Below are 16,893 nucleotides of genomic sequence, written 5' to 3'. Positions count from 1 at the left end.
TGGTTCAAGGTTCAAAGCAAAGCCGTGCTGCAGAAAAGTTGATTACAGACCCGCTGCAGGTCTGTAATCAATGTACAGAAATGATCATTTTCCTGACAAACACCCCCCAAGTGTGCAACTGCAAAAAAAGCCTTCCGGACATGCCTCATGACAAATCGGCCTGACTTCGTTGCAGTCACTTGTAATCAGTGGTGTCTCTGGGTGAAAACATGACTTTTTTCGCATACATGTCAACCCCTTTGAGGGTCCACCTGTATAACAAGTGAGAAAATCCATAAAGTCAACACAAAATCCTTATAACCTCCAAATCGCACCAAAATCAGTTTTATTACAGTACACACAACCGCATAGCGGTATCACATAACTGGGTTTTTGTCCACATATTATGAGTTGCCACAATGACATTAAAGTCAGGATCAGTAGTATTTCCATTAGTATTTTTTACATAAACAAGAACTGTGTGTCACTAATGGAAATACATTAATAAATATATATATAAATATAATGAAGAAAATAAACCATAGCTCAGAACTTCATCAAGTGTATCGAAAATTGCCTCGCCAGTGCTGATGTTGCAGACGGGCACGTCCATGATCCTCGACTTCGCCCCTGTGTTTATTAGGGATGAGTATCGATAAGATTTTATCGATAGATATCATTATTAATTCCGCTTATCGTTCCGATTCCTTATCAATTCCCATATCTATACCTCTTGTGATTTTTTTGTGTACTAAAAACAGGCTTTACAGGTTTTCTATGTCAGCAGGTTAAAGAGCTTTCTCTTATCGTGCACGCGCTCTGTGGAGCGGTCTTCCTACGACCGTGAGGCAGTTGGAGTCTGTGGACATTTTTAATTAAGTCAAGCCTTAAAGCCCATTTTTAATTCTCTTTCTTATGACTAGTTTTTATTTTTTATCTGTTTTAATATTTTACTTCTGTTTTTAATTATGTATTTGAATTTTTTTAATTTTTATTTGTTTATTTTAATTATTTTATGTTGAACTGTTCTATGTGAGGTGCCTTGAGACGGCTTTTGTTGTGATTTGGCGCTTTATCAGCCCATTAAATTGAAATTGATTTGAACAACATTTTATTGAGTCTTAAAGTAAATAAATATGAAATTGGACACTGGATCCTTAAACTTTGGACATAATAAACTCTACATGGTGGATCCTTGATCTCTGGACATAAATAGGAATAAACAAAATCTGTAGTTTTTGTGAAAAGCATTTCCCTTCAGACATTTTGGCATGAATATCTTTCCATATATCTGAGCTGAGCTCTTATAGCTGCTGTGCTGCACGTCAGCATCATTTTAATTCATAAAGAACACAAGACGTCTCATTTTGGGAAGAAAAAAAACGTTTTAGTCTATTGTAATTTATTTTCTGTATTACAGCATTTGGAAAGAGGTGTCATTTTATTTAAAGCGGAAATTTGAAGTTATTAATTCTGATTGGACTCTGTCTCAGCAGAGAGCCACACAGCTGCGCGGCTCCAAACGCACGGAACGGAGGACGATTCTCATTTCTTGACTGCAACAAGATGAGTTCCAGTTAGTGACTTTAATCCACACAAAAGCGACTCACGATATTTTAATGGCTTTGAGAGGAGTTAAGAAGCAGACTTGCCGTTTCTGAGAAGCATTGCTTCAATGACTCACACATCAAAGTGGAGTCGCGCTGCAGAAACGGTTGATTACAAACCCGCTGCAGACCAAACCCTGAATATCCGTAAGACTTTATTTGTATGTCCGTATGACTCTGAAACTCGGAAAAATCCGTACAATTTACGGACAATCTGTATAGGTTGACATGTATGTTTTCATGTGTTTCTTTTTTTTTTGTAACGAGTAACAGCATGGCATATAGAAAATGTATCGGAGTAGAAGTATGCAATTAAGGTCGGAAATGTAGGGAAGTAAAAGTGAAAGTAAGCTGAACTGAAAAAGCTCAAGTAAAGTACAAAGTCTCCCAAAACGTACTTAAGTACAGTAGTGAAGTATTTTTACTTCGTTACTATACAACACTGGTCAAAGGTACATCAACAAAGTGTTGAGCAAATAGTGTGAATACTTATGTACATGTGATTTCTTAGAATTTTTATTTTTTAATACATTTGCAAAAAAATTGAAAAAAAAGCTTTTCATGTTGTCATTATGGGGTGTTGTGAGAGTAGAATTTTGAGGGGGAAAATTAATTTGCTCCATTTTGGAATAAGGCTGTAACATAACAAAATATGGAAAAAGTGAGTGCTGTGTGTACTTTCTGGATGTACTGCATCATAACTTTGAATGAACATGATGATTTATGAGCGAGCAGATGATAAAGCTGATTTTGTTTTGCGGCTGGCTGAACTGTACCAATCCTTTCTCAATACCTTTGCCAAGGCCCAATAGTCATTTTTAGTTGTATGTCTACCTGTAGTGTGTGTGTGGGTTTCAACAATGTAACTCAAAGAATTTTAATCCAATTTGGCCCAAACGGAATTACTGAGGTTCTACCAAGGACAAAGTGAACTGATTTTGAGTCAGACTGGTTGAAAGTGAAGGTCACAGTCCAAGTTTAAAATTGTGGCCCAGCAGTTATAAATAGAGAATATTTAAACCAGAATGGTAAATTCAAGAATTTGGTCAAAGATATACCAGTAACCACTGTTATATACTAACATGGAATCAGATAACCCTTGTTTTGGCCACATGACTTTTAACCTTGAGTGACTTTGAACAGTCAAACTCAAGGTTAGAACTGTTTAATGCAAACTGTTTGGTGGTAATGTGGATTAAACATGGGAGAAAAATTGGCTGTTAGGGCCCTGTCCGACTGGGGAGAGGATTAATTGCGCATGAATTGAGTATACAAAGTAAGGCCGTTTGTTGTCGTCCGCAACAAAAATGGCCACAAATGACAAATGTCCCAGTATGAATTACGGATATATTAATAACATATAGCGAATATATGATGAACAATCACGGTTGTATAACGCATGTGTTGAGGAAACGGATCAGACGCATTGCGATTATCACGGCAGTATTATGGGTGTATTATGATGCATCGTGCACGAAGTTAAATCTGTTATAAACACAGGAATAAATAGTGTAACAGCTGCAGACAAGAAGGAAAAAACACGCAACTGTTTTATCAAGCCTTGACAATGTAAACAAGTCAAATAATTACCTTTTTAGATGGCTCAAAATGCTTTCTGCAGCTGAGCTCGAACGGCTTCCTCTGTGATGCAGGAGGTGATTAGAGCCATTTTCAACAGGCAATTTGCAGAATAAAATGATTAATCCGCCATGAAATAATTATTTTATATAGGCAGCATCCAGCACAGAGCGCGTGGCAGCCGGTAGAACAAAGAACAGCATCCAGCTGTGAACACAGCGCATCTGATTTGCATCCACCGCAAATCAGATGCAAAGCAGACATAATAAAAACGCTTTATTCGTTGCCAATCTGTATGCAGTCACTACAACTTATTTTAGTTTGTGATGTGGACATGATGGGCACGCAAAATATCCGTTTTACACACTGTCCCAGTCCACTGCCAAGCTGCAAATCCCTGTCAGTTGCGGATATCAGCAGATGATGGCGAATATACAGCGCACAGATTGACTGTATTGTGTATGTATTGAGTATGTAAGGTGGATGTCATCCGCAGCCAAAATTTTGTGCAGCTCAAAAATTGTGGTAAAGGAAAAACGTGCCTCCGCAGATAAGTGCGGACGTGTGCGGGTGTCGGCCGACTCATACAAGCATGTTTCACGCATATTGCGGATGTTAAGCAAATATGAGCCAATTTTTTTGCGTAATCCATACACAAATCCTTCTAAACGCCAGTGGGACAGGGCCCTTAGTCATGGATAAAGTGGTTCAATTTTGGACAGAACTGATGAAATGTCAAGGCTACACAGAACCAGATATGTTTGATGTTTATGAATCTACACTCAACAAAAATATAAACGCAACACTTTTGGTTTTGCTCCCATTTTGTATGAGATGAACTCAAAGATCTAAAACTTTTTCCACATACACAATATCACCATTTCCCTCAAATATTGTTCACAAACCAGTCTAAATCTGTGATAGTGAGCACTTCTCCTTTGCTGAGATAATCCATCCCACCTCACAGGTGTGCCATATCAAGATGCTGATTAGACACTATGATTAGTGCACAGGTGTGCCTTAGACTGCCCACAATAAAAGGCCACTCTGAAAGGTGCAGTTTTATCACACAGCATAATGCCACAGATGTCGCAAGATTTGAGGGAGCGTGCAATTGGCATGCTGACAGCAGGAATGTCAACCAGAGCTGTTGCTCGTGTATTGAATGTTCATTTCTCTACCATAAGCCGTCTCCAAAGGCGTTTCAGAGAATTTGGCAGTACATCCAACCAGCCTCACAACCGCAGACCACGTGTAACCACACCAGCCCAGGACCTCCACATCCAGCATGTTCACCTCCAAGATCGTCTGAGTCCAGCCACTCGGACAGCTGCTGGAACAATCGGTTTGCATAACCAAAGAATTTCTGCACAAACTGTCAGAAACTGTCTCAGGGAAGCTCATCTGCATGCTCGTCGTCCTCATCGGGGTCTCGACCTGACTCCAGTTCGTCGTCGTAACCGATTTGAGTGGGCAAATGCTCACATTCGCTGGTGTTTGGCACGTTGGAGAGGTGTTCTCTTCACGGATGAATCCCGGTTCACACTGTCCAGGGCAGATGGCAGACAGCGTGTGTGGCGTCGTGTGGGTGAGCGGTTTTCTGATGTCAATGTTGTGGATCGAGTGGCCCATGGTGGCGGTGGGGTTATGGTATGGGCAGGCGTCTGTTATGGACGAAGAACACAGGTGCATTTTATTGATGGCATTTTGAATGCACAGAGATACCGTGATGAGATCCTGAGGCCCATTGTTGTGCCATACATCCAAGAACATCACCTCATGTTGCAGCAGGATAATGCACGGCCCCATGTTGCAAGGATCTGTACACAATTCTTGGAAGCTGAAAATGTCCCAGTTCTTGTATGGCCGGCATACTCACCAGACATGTCACCCATTGAGCATGTTTGGGATGCTCTGGACCGGCGTATACGACAGCGTGTACCAGTTCCTGCCAATATCCAGCAACTTCGCACAGCCATTGAAGAGGAGTGGACCAACATTCCACAGGCCACAATTGACAACCTGATCAACTCTATGCGAAGGAGATGTGTTGCACTGCATGAGGCAAATGGTGGTCACACCAGATACTGACTGGTATCCCCCCCAATAAAACAAAACTGCACCCTTTCAGAGTGGCCTTTTATTGTGGGCAGTCTAAGGCACACCTGTGCACTAATCATGGTGTCTAATCAGCATCTTGATATGGCACACCTGTGAGGTGGGATGGATTATCTCAGAAAAGGAGAAGTGCTCACTATCACAGATTTAGACTGGTTTGTGAACAATATTTGAGGGAAATGGTGATATTGTGTATGTGGAAAAAGTTTTAGATCTTTGAGTTCATCTCATACAAAATGGGAGCAAAACCAAAAGTGTTGCGTTTATATTTTTGTTGAGTGTATAAGAAGCTTTTGAATGACTGTGTGACAAACTTTTCACTTGCTAGTGTTACACTCTCTAAGTGATTCTAGTCTGTCTCAGAGGTAAAATACAGGTGTGTGTGCATGTCTGCATGTGTGTTTTAAATTTCAACCTAAGTTGGGTTTTATTGAGTGAGTGCTTGATTTAAAAATCATATTTTCATCAACAGTCATCAAAAATGGCTTAATTCCAAAAACTATAAGAGATGCGGCAACTTTTTTTAATTCATAATTTCTTATTATCTCATGTACACATTGGTATTAATGCCACATTAAAGAATATACTTAATGTCAAGCAGTCATTGGATAAATTTATCACCCCCGCCCCACCCCACCCAAAATAAAGACATAAATTTCAATGAGCCCATAACTTCTTGGGCAAATACAAAATTTTGTGTATCATTATGCTGAAAATAAAAGTGCTGACCATCTTGTGACTGAACTATGATGATACATCCATTTTCTATACTCCCTTACTCCAATTTAGGGTCATGGGGGGCTGGAGCCTATCCCAGCAGCCATAGGGCATGAGGCGGCATGCACCCTAGACAAAATGCTAGTTTGTCGCAGGGCCACATATAGACAAATAAACACACACATGTCTGCACGCACACCTACAGACAGTTTAAAATATCCAGTTTGCCTAACCTGCATGTGGGAGGAGCACCTGGAGGGAACCAACCCAAACACGGGGAAAACATGCACATTCCACACAAAAATGCCACAGTGGAGAAGCGAACCCACAACCTTCTTGCTGTGAGGCAACAGTGCTAACCACTAAGCCACTGTGCTGCCAACTATGATGATGTTAATGAAATTTAAAAAAAACTGTGGCAACCAACCCCAGTCTCCCCTACAGCAAATCAATCAAATGATGTGTTTTGTTGGAAAAATCTCATACAGTCAACAAATGTTGTCTTTCTGCACTAGATAGGAAAGAGGAAATCAAGTTACTGAGGAGAAGGAGGATTTCTACTTTAAATTTTAATTTCATGACAAAGATGTTCATGTTTCAGGTCAGTGTGTATTACAGGTGCGGCCACCAGGGGCAGCAGTGAGCAGGGGGCGTGTCCTCCTGTGTGCTCTACCTTTGCACACCTGACAGATCGAAGCAAACAGCACTTTTTTCTGACTGAACTCCGTGTTGGAACCTTAAAGAGACGAACCTGATGGCGTTACAGGCGAGAGATTATCCCACCATAGGCGGTTTTCACACAGTGGACATTCAGAAAACAACGTGGGACGTCCCGCTGAGGTACACCGCGCTGCGGCCGGTGGGCTCCGGAGCTTACGGGACAGTGTGGTGAGTGTGGCCGGGGAGGGGCCCCGGGCTCCGGCACTGTGCTTTAACATGAACTGAAGGCGTCACCTGGAATCTAAAAAAAGAAGAAAAACGTCTTCTACTCTTTTTGTTCCTTTTTAAAAGCAAACTACAACACCTCTTAAAAAAAATTAAAGGGGCCACTTTTAATTTTTTTTCTTAAACAAATGCCATATTTAAAAGTTTCTTATTGCAACATTAAATCAAAATTTTCTATGTGTGTCATCTGATCATAGGTAATAGTGCAGCGGATAATAGAATATTTAGAGCGGAATCCTGCAAATGGTGATAAAAGCATCAAATTCAGCAGAAATACTCCTCGGACACACCTCTTTTGAAAAAAAAAAAAAACGATTGGCCACTTGACTGTTCAATCGTTGGTCAGGTAGGGGTCAATTGAAGAATTAGAGGTCAAAATTAAAAGATGCTGTAATCATATTGAAAAATATTCCACTTTATTTGCCTGAGTTGAGCTCAACTATTAGTTGGTTGAGCTAATAGGATTAATAAATGGAATAGTGTTGACAGTGTTGAATGCTTGGTCTGCAAAGTAAAGGTCAAACAAGGTCTATGTCTGTTGGATTTTATGACATGTGACATATGTTACCCCTTAACGTGATAAGTAAGGATGATACATGGTCCAAACTATTCCTTTTTAAATCTGTGCTAACTCAACTAGTAATTTGCATCACTTTTTACCAAAACTGGAGCAACTTTAATTTTTGACCCCTGTACAAAACGACACTGACCTTTGTCACCATTCTTGCTGTTTTTATCCCGTACTTCCATAGAATTCAGTCACAGATGGTCCAAACTATACCTTTTTGGAATCTTTATGATGTCTAAGGAGTATTTCTGCCAAATTTGATGCTTTTATCACCATTTGCATGATTGTTTCACTTATCTGCTGCACTATGAAAATAAAAGGCTTTTTAGGGTGTTGTTTATGAACAGTGATGTGAACAAACCGTGTCTAAAATATTACACCAAATTTTTTAGGATAATTTTGTAAAAATTTTTATTCAGTCAATGAGTGTTAACTTATTCTAAATCTGTTTTGAATTTTTTTTTTTTCTTTAATAAAGATTGTCCCTTTATCTCATTTTTAGGCCATTTGCTCAGCTGATTTTAAGACATTCAAAGGTTGTTCTGTATTCAGAGCTGGAAGGTTTGACAAATGATTTTCCACAGGTTACTTATTCAGGAGTGCAGTCTGCATTCCACTGTCAGACTGCACCACAAGCAGTATAGGTCTACATTACAGGGACATGTGTGAACACAATTGCTCAAGTCTGCCTGAGGTATGTCAGCAAGTCCATGCAGGTCCACTGATGTAACACCAGTTTCCTCCATCAACATGGATCAACTTAGCAGCCTACAGGAATCCAGCTCAGACACTGTAACGCCTACACATGTTTTCCACCAATCCATGCAAAACCATGCTTTGCGATTTAGTCATGCCACAATATATGGTTCTATGTGGCCTTGACGTTTGATCAGGGAGGCAAAAGTACCCATGGGCATGAAGATAAGTAAGAATCAGAACAACCTGAGTGCTCCCATGCAAAAGCTTTATTTGGACACCAATCGTAGTAGTGACGTTTCGGGTGCTGCCCTTCTTCAGACATACAGTGAGGAAAATAAGTATTTGAACACCCTGCGGTTTTGCAAGTTCTCCCACTTAGAAATCATGGAGGGGTCTAAAATTTTCATCTTAGGTGCATGTCGACTGTGAGAGATAATCTAAAAAAAAAATCCGGACATCACAATGTATGATTTTTTTTAAATAATTTATTTGTATGTTACTGCTGCAAATAAGTATTTGAACACCTACCAACCAGCAAGAATTCTGGCTCACACAGACCTGTTAAATTTTCTTTAAGAAGCCCTCTTATTCTGCACTCTTTACCTGTATTAATTGCACCTGTTTGAACTTGTTACCTGTATAAAAGACACCTGTTCACACACACTCAATCAATCACACTCCAACATGTCCACCATAGCTAAGACCAAAGAGCTGTCTAAGGACACCAGGGACAAAACTGTAGACCTGCACAAGGCTGGGATGGACTACAGGACAACAGGCAAGCAACTTGGTAGAAGACAACAACTGTTATGATTATTTATTAGAAAGTGGAAGAAACACAAGATGACTGTAAATCTCCCTCAGTCTGGGATTCCATGCAAGATCTCACTTTGTGGGGTAAGGATGATTCTGAGAAAGCTCAGAACTCCACAGGAGGACCTGGTCAATGACCTGAAGAGAGCTGGGACCACAGTCACAAAGATTACATTAGTAACACATGATGCTGTTATGGTTTAAAATCCTGCAGGGCAGCAAGGTCCCCCTGCTCAAGCCAGCACATGTCCAGGCCTGTTTGAAGTTCACCAGTGACCATCTGGATGATCCGGAGGAGGCATGGGAGGAGGTCATGTGGTCAGATGAGACCAGAATAGAGCTTTTTGGAATCAACTCCACTTACCATGTTTAGAGCATGAGAACAACCCCACGAAAACCATCCCAACCGTGAGTCATCCTGTCCCCTTCTGCAAAGGGGACAGGATGACTGCACCGTATTGAAGGGAGGATGGATGGGGTCATGTATTGCGAGATTTTGGCTAACGACCTCCTTCCCTCAGTAAGAGCACTGAAGATGGGTCATGGTTGGGTCTTCCAGCATGACAATGACCCCAGACACACAGCCAGGGCAACTAAGGAGGGGCTCTGTAAGAAGCATTACAAGGTCCTGAAGTGGCCTGGCCAGTCTCCAGACCTGAACTCAATAGAAAATCTTTGGAGGGAGCTGAAACTCCAAACCTGAAAGATTTGGAGAAGATCTGTATGGAGGAGTGGACCAAAATCCCTGCTGCAGTGTGTGCAAACCTGGTGAAAAACTACAGGAAACATTTCAATCAATCAATCAACTTTTTTCTTGTATAGCGCCAAATCACAACAAACAGTTGCCCCAAGGCGCTCCACATTGCAAGGCAAGGCCATACAATAATTATGAAACACAGTCTACGTCTAAAGCAACATAACCAAGGGATGGTCCAGGGTCACCCGATCCAGCCTTAGCGAAAAGGAAAGTTTTAAGCCTAATCTTAAAAGTAGAGAGGGTATCTGTCTCCCTGATCTGAATTGGGAGCTGGTTCCACAGGAGAGGAGCCTGAAAGCTGAAGGCTCTGCCTCCCATTCTACTCTTACAAACCCTAGGAACTACAAGTAAGCCCGCAGTCTGAGAGCGAAGCGCTCTAATGGGGTAATATGGTACTACGAGGTCCCTAAGATAAGATGGGACCTGATTATTCAAAACCTTATAAGTAAGAAGAAGAATTTTAAATTCTATTCTAGCATTAACAGGAAGCCAATGAAGGGAGGCCAACACGGGTGAGATATGCTCTCTCCTGCTAGTCCCCGTCAGTACTCTAGCTGCAGCATTCTGAACCAACTGAAGGCATTTGACCTCTGTAACTGCAAACAAAGGCTACTGTACCAAATATTAACATTGATTTTCACAGGTGTTGAAATACTTATTTGCAGCAGTAACATACAAATAAATTATTTAAAAAATCATACATTGTGATTTACGGATTTTTATTTTTTTATTTTTTTAGAGTATGTCTGTCATAGTGGACATGCACCTAAGATGAAAATTTTAGACCCCTCCATGACATCTAAGTGGAAGAACTTGCAAAATCACAGGGTGTTCAAATACTTGTTTTCCTCACTGTAGGTCTGAAGAAGGGAATTCTTGCTTTGATATTTGTCTCATTTTTGATCCAGCACACCGTTTTACACATCTTGGATGTCCGTGTCTTTTCTGATTTACATAAAGGCAATACGGCACTCTGACATTTGAGCCCAGTGACTTTGATCTTCTTCCACATGCCTGAGTGTGACACATTTTGTCCAAATCACGGTGAAAATCAAATTCCTTGTCCTTTGCTCAAATTAATTTTAGGCAATTTTAGGGTCAACCTGGATTGTCATACTATGCTTGGCAGAAATCAGCAAGAGGACCTGGAAAAATTAGGCTGACAAAGAGGCAGATATGACCTTGACGTCAGTGAGTGACCTTTAGCAATGTTGATGTTGTTGAGCAATTCAGGACCTGAACTCCATATGTGTGCCAAACTGGCCGCCAAAATGACACATCAAAAACCAACTTTTACGTAGAACTGCTCCAATTTAATGGATTTATTCCATTTAGTAATATTATATCTGCTATTTATGGTATTTATTATGTTATATTTTATGTGCCAAAATAGGGTGAAGTTTCTTACATTTAGTATTAATGGTTTTCACCCAGCATATGTTTTGAAAGTGTTCACCTCTTGAAAGTACAGCATGTAGGCCTATTAAAAGGTGTTAAGTATTTACTATATTGTGTTGTAATTTTTAATATCTGCAGGCAACATGAACAAGTGGAAATTTATGCCACTAATAATGTCATATTGTTGGTGGAATATGAAAAATTAAATCCGGCATGCCTGAAAACCTACAATTTGACAGCAAAATCACACAAATTAAATATGTAAAGACGTTTGATTTTGGGTCAATTTGGCAGCCATTGTGAAATTACGTGCCATCTTGGATTTCACTGATGCTGTAAAACAGATTAATTGTGTAGGAGCATTTCTATTGGGATTTAGGCCAAATCTGAGTCTAAGAGAACCCCAAGTAAGCAGGCAGCCAGGACACAAAAATGAGACTGCAAAAACCAAAGTGCTTTAATGGTCCAAGTGAGAACAAAAAGACTAAAAGGCAGGTGCCTGTATGTGCATACAACAAAAATGTCCAACACAAAAACACAGGGCAGAAAAGTAACTGGGAAGTGCAATGGGAAGGATTAAACTAAGACAGTAGAGTAGACAAAGGTGTGCTTACACACGTAGCAAATATAAGACAGATCACAAGATGAAACAACAGGACACATGAGCAGACAAATGGTGACAGGTGCAAAATCACAGCAGACCGGAAAATAACAAGGACATGCGAAAACTCAAACAGCAAAGAATGTAAAAACACATGGAACAGAAAAACAGCATGATAAATAATAAACCCTCAAACACAATGACCAGAAAACAAAACAAAAGACAAATGCAAGTGACAACAGAAAAAACTGAGGAAGGTGACCAACCACAGAAGATACAACAATAGACACTAAAGAACCAAAACCACAAAGACCAGGAGTCCAGAGGACAGGGGAACACAGAGACCTGACCGGAGTACCAAACACAAAGACATGATGGAGCGGGAACCGAGGACTGACAAGGACACATAGACAGCAGACACATCCTGAAGGAGACTTACAGTGGGAGACACGCCCACATACACACACCAAAACGGGACACACACAAATGACAGACACAGGAGCAATCATACACACACCAGACCCACACGAGACACACATACGGGACCCACACGACAGAGACAAGCATGAAACTCCAGACACAAACCAGGAAACAGACATCCACTCAGATATACGCCAGTCCGGTACAGCCCAGGGGTGCGCATGCACACACACACACACACACACACACACACACACACACACACACACACACACACACACACACACACACACACGGGACTCACACCAGACTCAGACACATGACAGACACAGCTCAGGGATGCATACACAACACAAAAACAACAGGTGAATCACAGAAAACCTCCAGGCAAAACACATATTCGGGGTTTTCACGTATCCCATAATCCCTTGCGTGCCAGAGAGTCGCTGCAGTCAAAACAACAGAGAATCCACACAATGACCATTGTAAATGAATATTATACTACAAAAATGTCTTTTTTTTATGCTTTTCATCACGTTAATAAGAGACTGCTGTATGATACCCTGAAAACTTGCTAAAACAATTATAACAAAAAATCTGTGTCTGCTACGTTTAATCTGCGTGGAATTTAATAAGTGCAAACCGAATTACAGACATATTATATTAGTCTGGAACAAAGAGGACAAACAGTGTTGTAAAGAACAATAATCAAGACGTTAAAAAGCAAACTTCACTTTCCCCCAGAACGACATGATCAGGAAGCGAGCGTAGCTCACAGCAGCTCCCATTGAAAATAACGGAGAGACAGCCTGTGATTCTCACGTTTACATAAAACAAACGCAATAACGTCTATAAACCCAGAGAATATATTGATGAGAGTTTTAGGCACAATATAAAAATAGTTTTATGTTGCAATGTTAATTGTGTTGTCTGTGTGCAGCGGTTAAAGTGAAGCGTGATCACAGCATATCAATGCAGTTCTCAATGTTACTGAGATCTCGCAGCGCAGCGACCTCTCCGAGGTATTGCGGGATTTGAAACCTGAAAAGCCTCAATGGACAAGGACACATCCAAAACACAAAAGACACTAACAGGGGCAGCGGAGCACACACACAACAATTTCAGTGCAAAAAGTAATTTTTCAATAGGTAATTTTAGTGGCCATCTTGGAAAATAGCAGCCATCTTGGATTTCCAAGTGGCCAATCTGTTGGAGTTGTTAAGTGCTATCTTGGGAATCATCATGTCAGATGTTATTGCCTGTACCAATATTTGCACGATTTTGCTGTAAAACTGATATTATCTGCTCCACTAAAAAGGCTGTGATAGACTGCCATCCTATCCAGGGTGTACCCCACCTCTCACCCAATGGCCGCAGGCGTAGCCTCTAGATCCCTCCACCCCCACCCCCGTAACCTTGAATGGAGATGGCAGGTGTACAAAATGTGAATGATTGAAATACATATATAAAAAAAGGCATTTTAAATAAAAGTGATTTTATGATTTTGAAACTTTCTTTTCCATTTAGAATGTTAATTTTTGAAATGTAATGCATTTGCGTAATGCATATAAAGCATCATGTTTGCTGGCTGCTGCATACTGACTGTTGGAACAGCTGGATTGTAGAAGGGTGCTAACTGAGTGGTGGTGCTGGCTGCATGTTCAACTCTCCACCTTGTGTTCTGGGAAGAATTTAAATCAACTGTTCGAAGATATCATGACTGAAATTAATAAATTAAAAATATGGTTTGATAGAAAACAAATAACTGTTACATTTGAGCAAAACAAAATTCATGTTATTTGAAAGGGGTCCACATGAATAAATTTCTTTGTGTAACGATGATGGAATTGTAGAAATCACACATTAAATGTGTACATAATGAACTGTTAAGAAGCATTTCAGTACTGAATAGAGCAATACATATTCTGGATCAGAAATCACCTTCTCTAATGTTCAGTAGTTTTTGCCATATTTAAGCTACTGTTCAGAGATCTCGGCAACAACTAGAAATTTCATTACATTCAGCTATTCTCCATGAAAGAGCAATACAGATTATTTGTAATGTATTTATGCAGTGTATGTATGTTTACAGTCCATATTATAGGATTTGACAGATATTGTGAAATTTCAAACAGGAGAAACAATGTTTAAAGCAAAAAATATCCAATTCAAATCCAATTACATTTTTTCCGCAAATCTGATTGGTTAATCGTGTGAGATTTCAGACCATAAAATATCATGTGGATGGTGGTAAAATATTAAAACTGTTTCACATTTGATGTGCTACTCTGCCGCCTGACCGCGTTGCTGCGTAGGTGTCACTAATAGTGCTGTCAGCTGAGAGCGACAGAAACTAGTGCAGGGACGGCGATGCAGAAATCCTTGGATTTAACGGATTTAACTGGATTGATTGATGGATTTACCGTGGATTTAACTCAGTGCAGCTGACAAGCTGGAGAAATCTGTGGGTCTGCTCACAGAATTTCCAGTTTGGCATGAACGCACTGTTGCTACGGGTAGCTTTGATGAGCTGACCACACCCATTCACAATGATTTGCCGACCAAATTACTTAGAGAAAAATAAACCATGCAAATGATGGAATTGGATTAGAGTGGGAATATGATGTCTGATGATTTGCGGTCGTCCATGCTGGATTACGGTCGCAAATAGCTGTTTTACCGGTTCCACTAATGTGTCGCCGGGAAAACTCACTCTGCAAGCGTAATCCAGCATGAACGTGTGCAAATCATCAGACACCACAGGATTATTCTCTAACTACCAGGAAATATTCAAAATGTGTTCAGTGATCAAGAGGGAGGATATAAGATAAGGGGAAATTCAGTTTCAAAATTCAGAAGGTTCATATGACTAGGAGAAGTTTTGCAGAGTGAAGCTATGGAACAGTCTGTGGAATGAAAGCAAAGTATAAACAATATCCAGGTTAAACTGAAGTACAAGGACTCTCACAAAATACAGGGATGGTGTAGTGGTTTGATAATTATCTGGTGTTTACAGGGGCTATTACTAAATATTTACTCGAAATAGTTATTCTCCTCTTTTTTAAAATAATGTGTAACATATGCATATACAAATTCTCTTGTAGATAATATTACATGTGAGTTAAATTATTTACATTTGAAAGTTCAATAAATCAATCAATTTTTGCCCTGAGACCCTCTATTCAGATGAATCTATAGCCAAGGGAATAATCGGGACACCTCTATTTTGGGGTGGGGGTGGTGGTGGGAGAAGGCAGAAAGCTTATAAGCACCCTCCTCCCCATATATATATATATATATATATATATATATATATATACACACACACACATATGGTCATAATAACTGTGTAAGCAAATAGAAAAAAAGGTGCATAAACAATTTAATTTAATCATAAAAATTTCAAAACACAACCACACAAGTAAGAGTGAACAGTGACAAAAATGGTAAACCTAATCCTTCAACCTATAATGGGTAAATATATTCCTTTTGTAAAGCCTTTTAAAACCAACCAGTGTACCAAGTATTTTAATATTATCAGGACAATTATTCCAAATATTAACACCCCTGACGGAAACACAATGACTTTTAACAGTAGTACGGATCTTTAATTTCTCAAATAATAATGTTCTTCTCAAACTGTAGCTGGAGTCTCTCATTTTAAACAGATTCTGGACATGTAGAGGCAAAAGCTTATTTTTGGCTTTATACATAATCTGTATTGTACTATAATCAACCAAGTCCCAGAATTTTAAAATTTGCAGAAAAGCAAATAACGAATTTGTTGGTTCTCGATATGGTTTATTACTGATAATTCTTATAGATTTCTTTTGCAACAGAAAAACTGGTTTAGTCTGCATGTATTTCCCCAAACGTTGACACAGTATGTCATATATGGAACAAGTAATGCATGATATAAAGTGGTTAATGCATGTTGGGTGAGGAAGTCCTGGGCTTTATGCAGAATTGCAATGACTTTTGACATTTTAGTTTTAACATAGTTACTATGTGGTTTCCAGCTTAATCTATCGTCAATATGAACACCAAGAAATTTTGTACCTGTTATAATTTCAATATCATGTAGTAATAGTTTTTTGCTTAAATTCCTGGACTTATTCCCAAATATGATAGACTTAGTTTTACCAAAATGGAGCGATAATTTATTTAAATCAAACCATTTTTTTTTAATTCATGTAATTCGTTCTCCATCTTGTCCAGGAGCTGTCCCAAATGATCCCCACTACAAAACACAGTCGTATCATCCGCAAATAAAATACAACTTACATACTCAGAAACCAAACATATATCATTAAAATCATTTAACCTAATTTCAAATACCTTTTCCAGAATTTTGGAAAATTGTGGTAAGAGGGAGATTGGCCTATAATTGCAAAAAGCATGCTTGTCACCAAATTTGAACAATGGGATCACTTTAGCTATTTTCATTTTGAAAGGAAATTTCCCAGTCATTATTGACAAATTACAGATATATGTTAAAGGCTTAACAATGCAATCAATAATAATTTTAATGAAAAACATATCAAAACGGCCACTGTCAGTTGATTTTTCCCCTTAAGTTTATGAACTATATCAATAATTTCTTTTTCATCCGTTCCTCTAATGAACATTGAATCACAAACTGTTTCTATTGTTTTGCTGTGATTCAAGGAGCATGTTTTGGAAGGAACAATTG

At 39.5% G+C, this 16,893-nt stretch overlaps 1 protein-coding gene across 1 annotated transcript in view; it reads left to right on the top strand.

Moving 5' to 3' along the window:
• The first annotated feature begins 6,687 nt into the window (after positions 1-6,687).
• zgc:171775 (STKc_p38 domain-containing protein) overlaps positions 6,688-16,893 on the top strand; it is a 62,113-nt gene continuing 51,907 nt past the window's right edge. The window contains exon 1 of the mRNA XM_034172187.1: positions 6,688-6,887. Coding sequence (XP_034028078.1) covers positions 6,754-6,887 — 134 coding nt within the window. The 5' untranslated portion in view covers positions 6,688-6,753. The remainder of the gene's footprint in view (positions 6,888-16,893) is intronic.

This window comes from Thalassophryne amazonica, chromosome 6 (assembly GCF_902500255.1).
Source record: "Thalassophryne amazonica chromosome 6, fThaAma1.1, whole genome shotgun sequence".
Taxonomy (NCBI): domain Eukaryota; kingdom Metazoa; phylum Chordata; class Actinopteri; order Batrachoidiformes; family Batrachoididae; genus Thalassophryne; species Thalassophryne amazonica.
The sequence above is the reverse complement of the archived record's forward strand: the minus strand, read 5'-3'. Positions and strand labels throughout refer to the sequence as shown.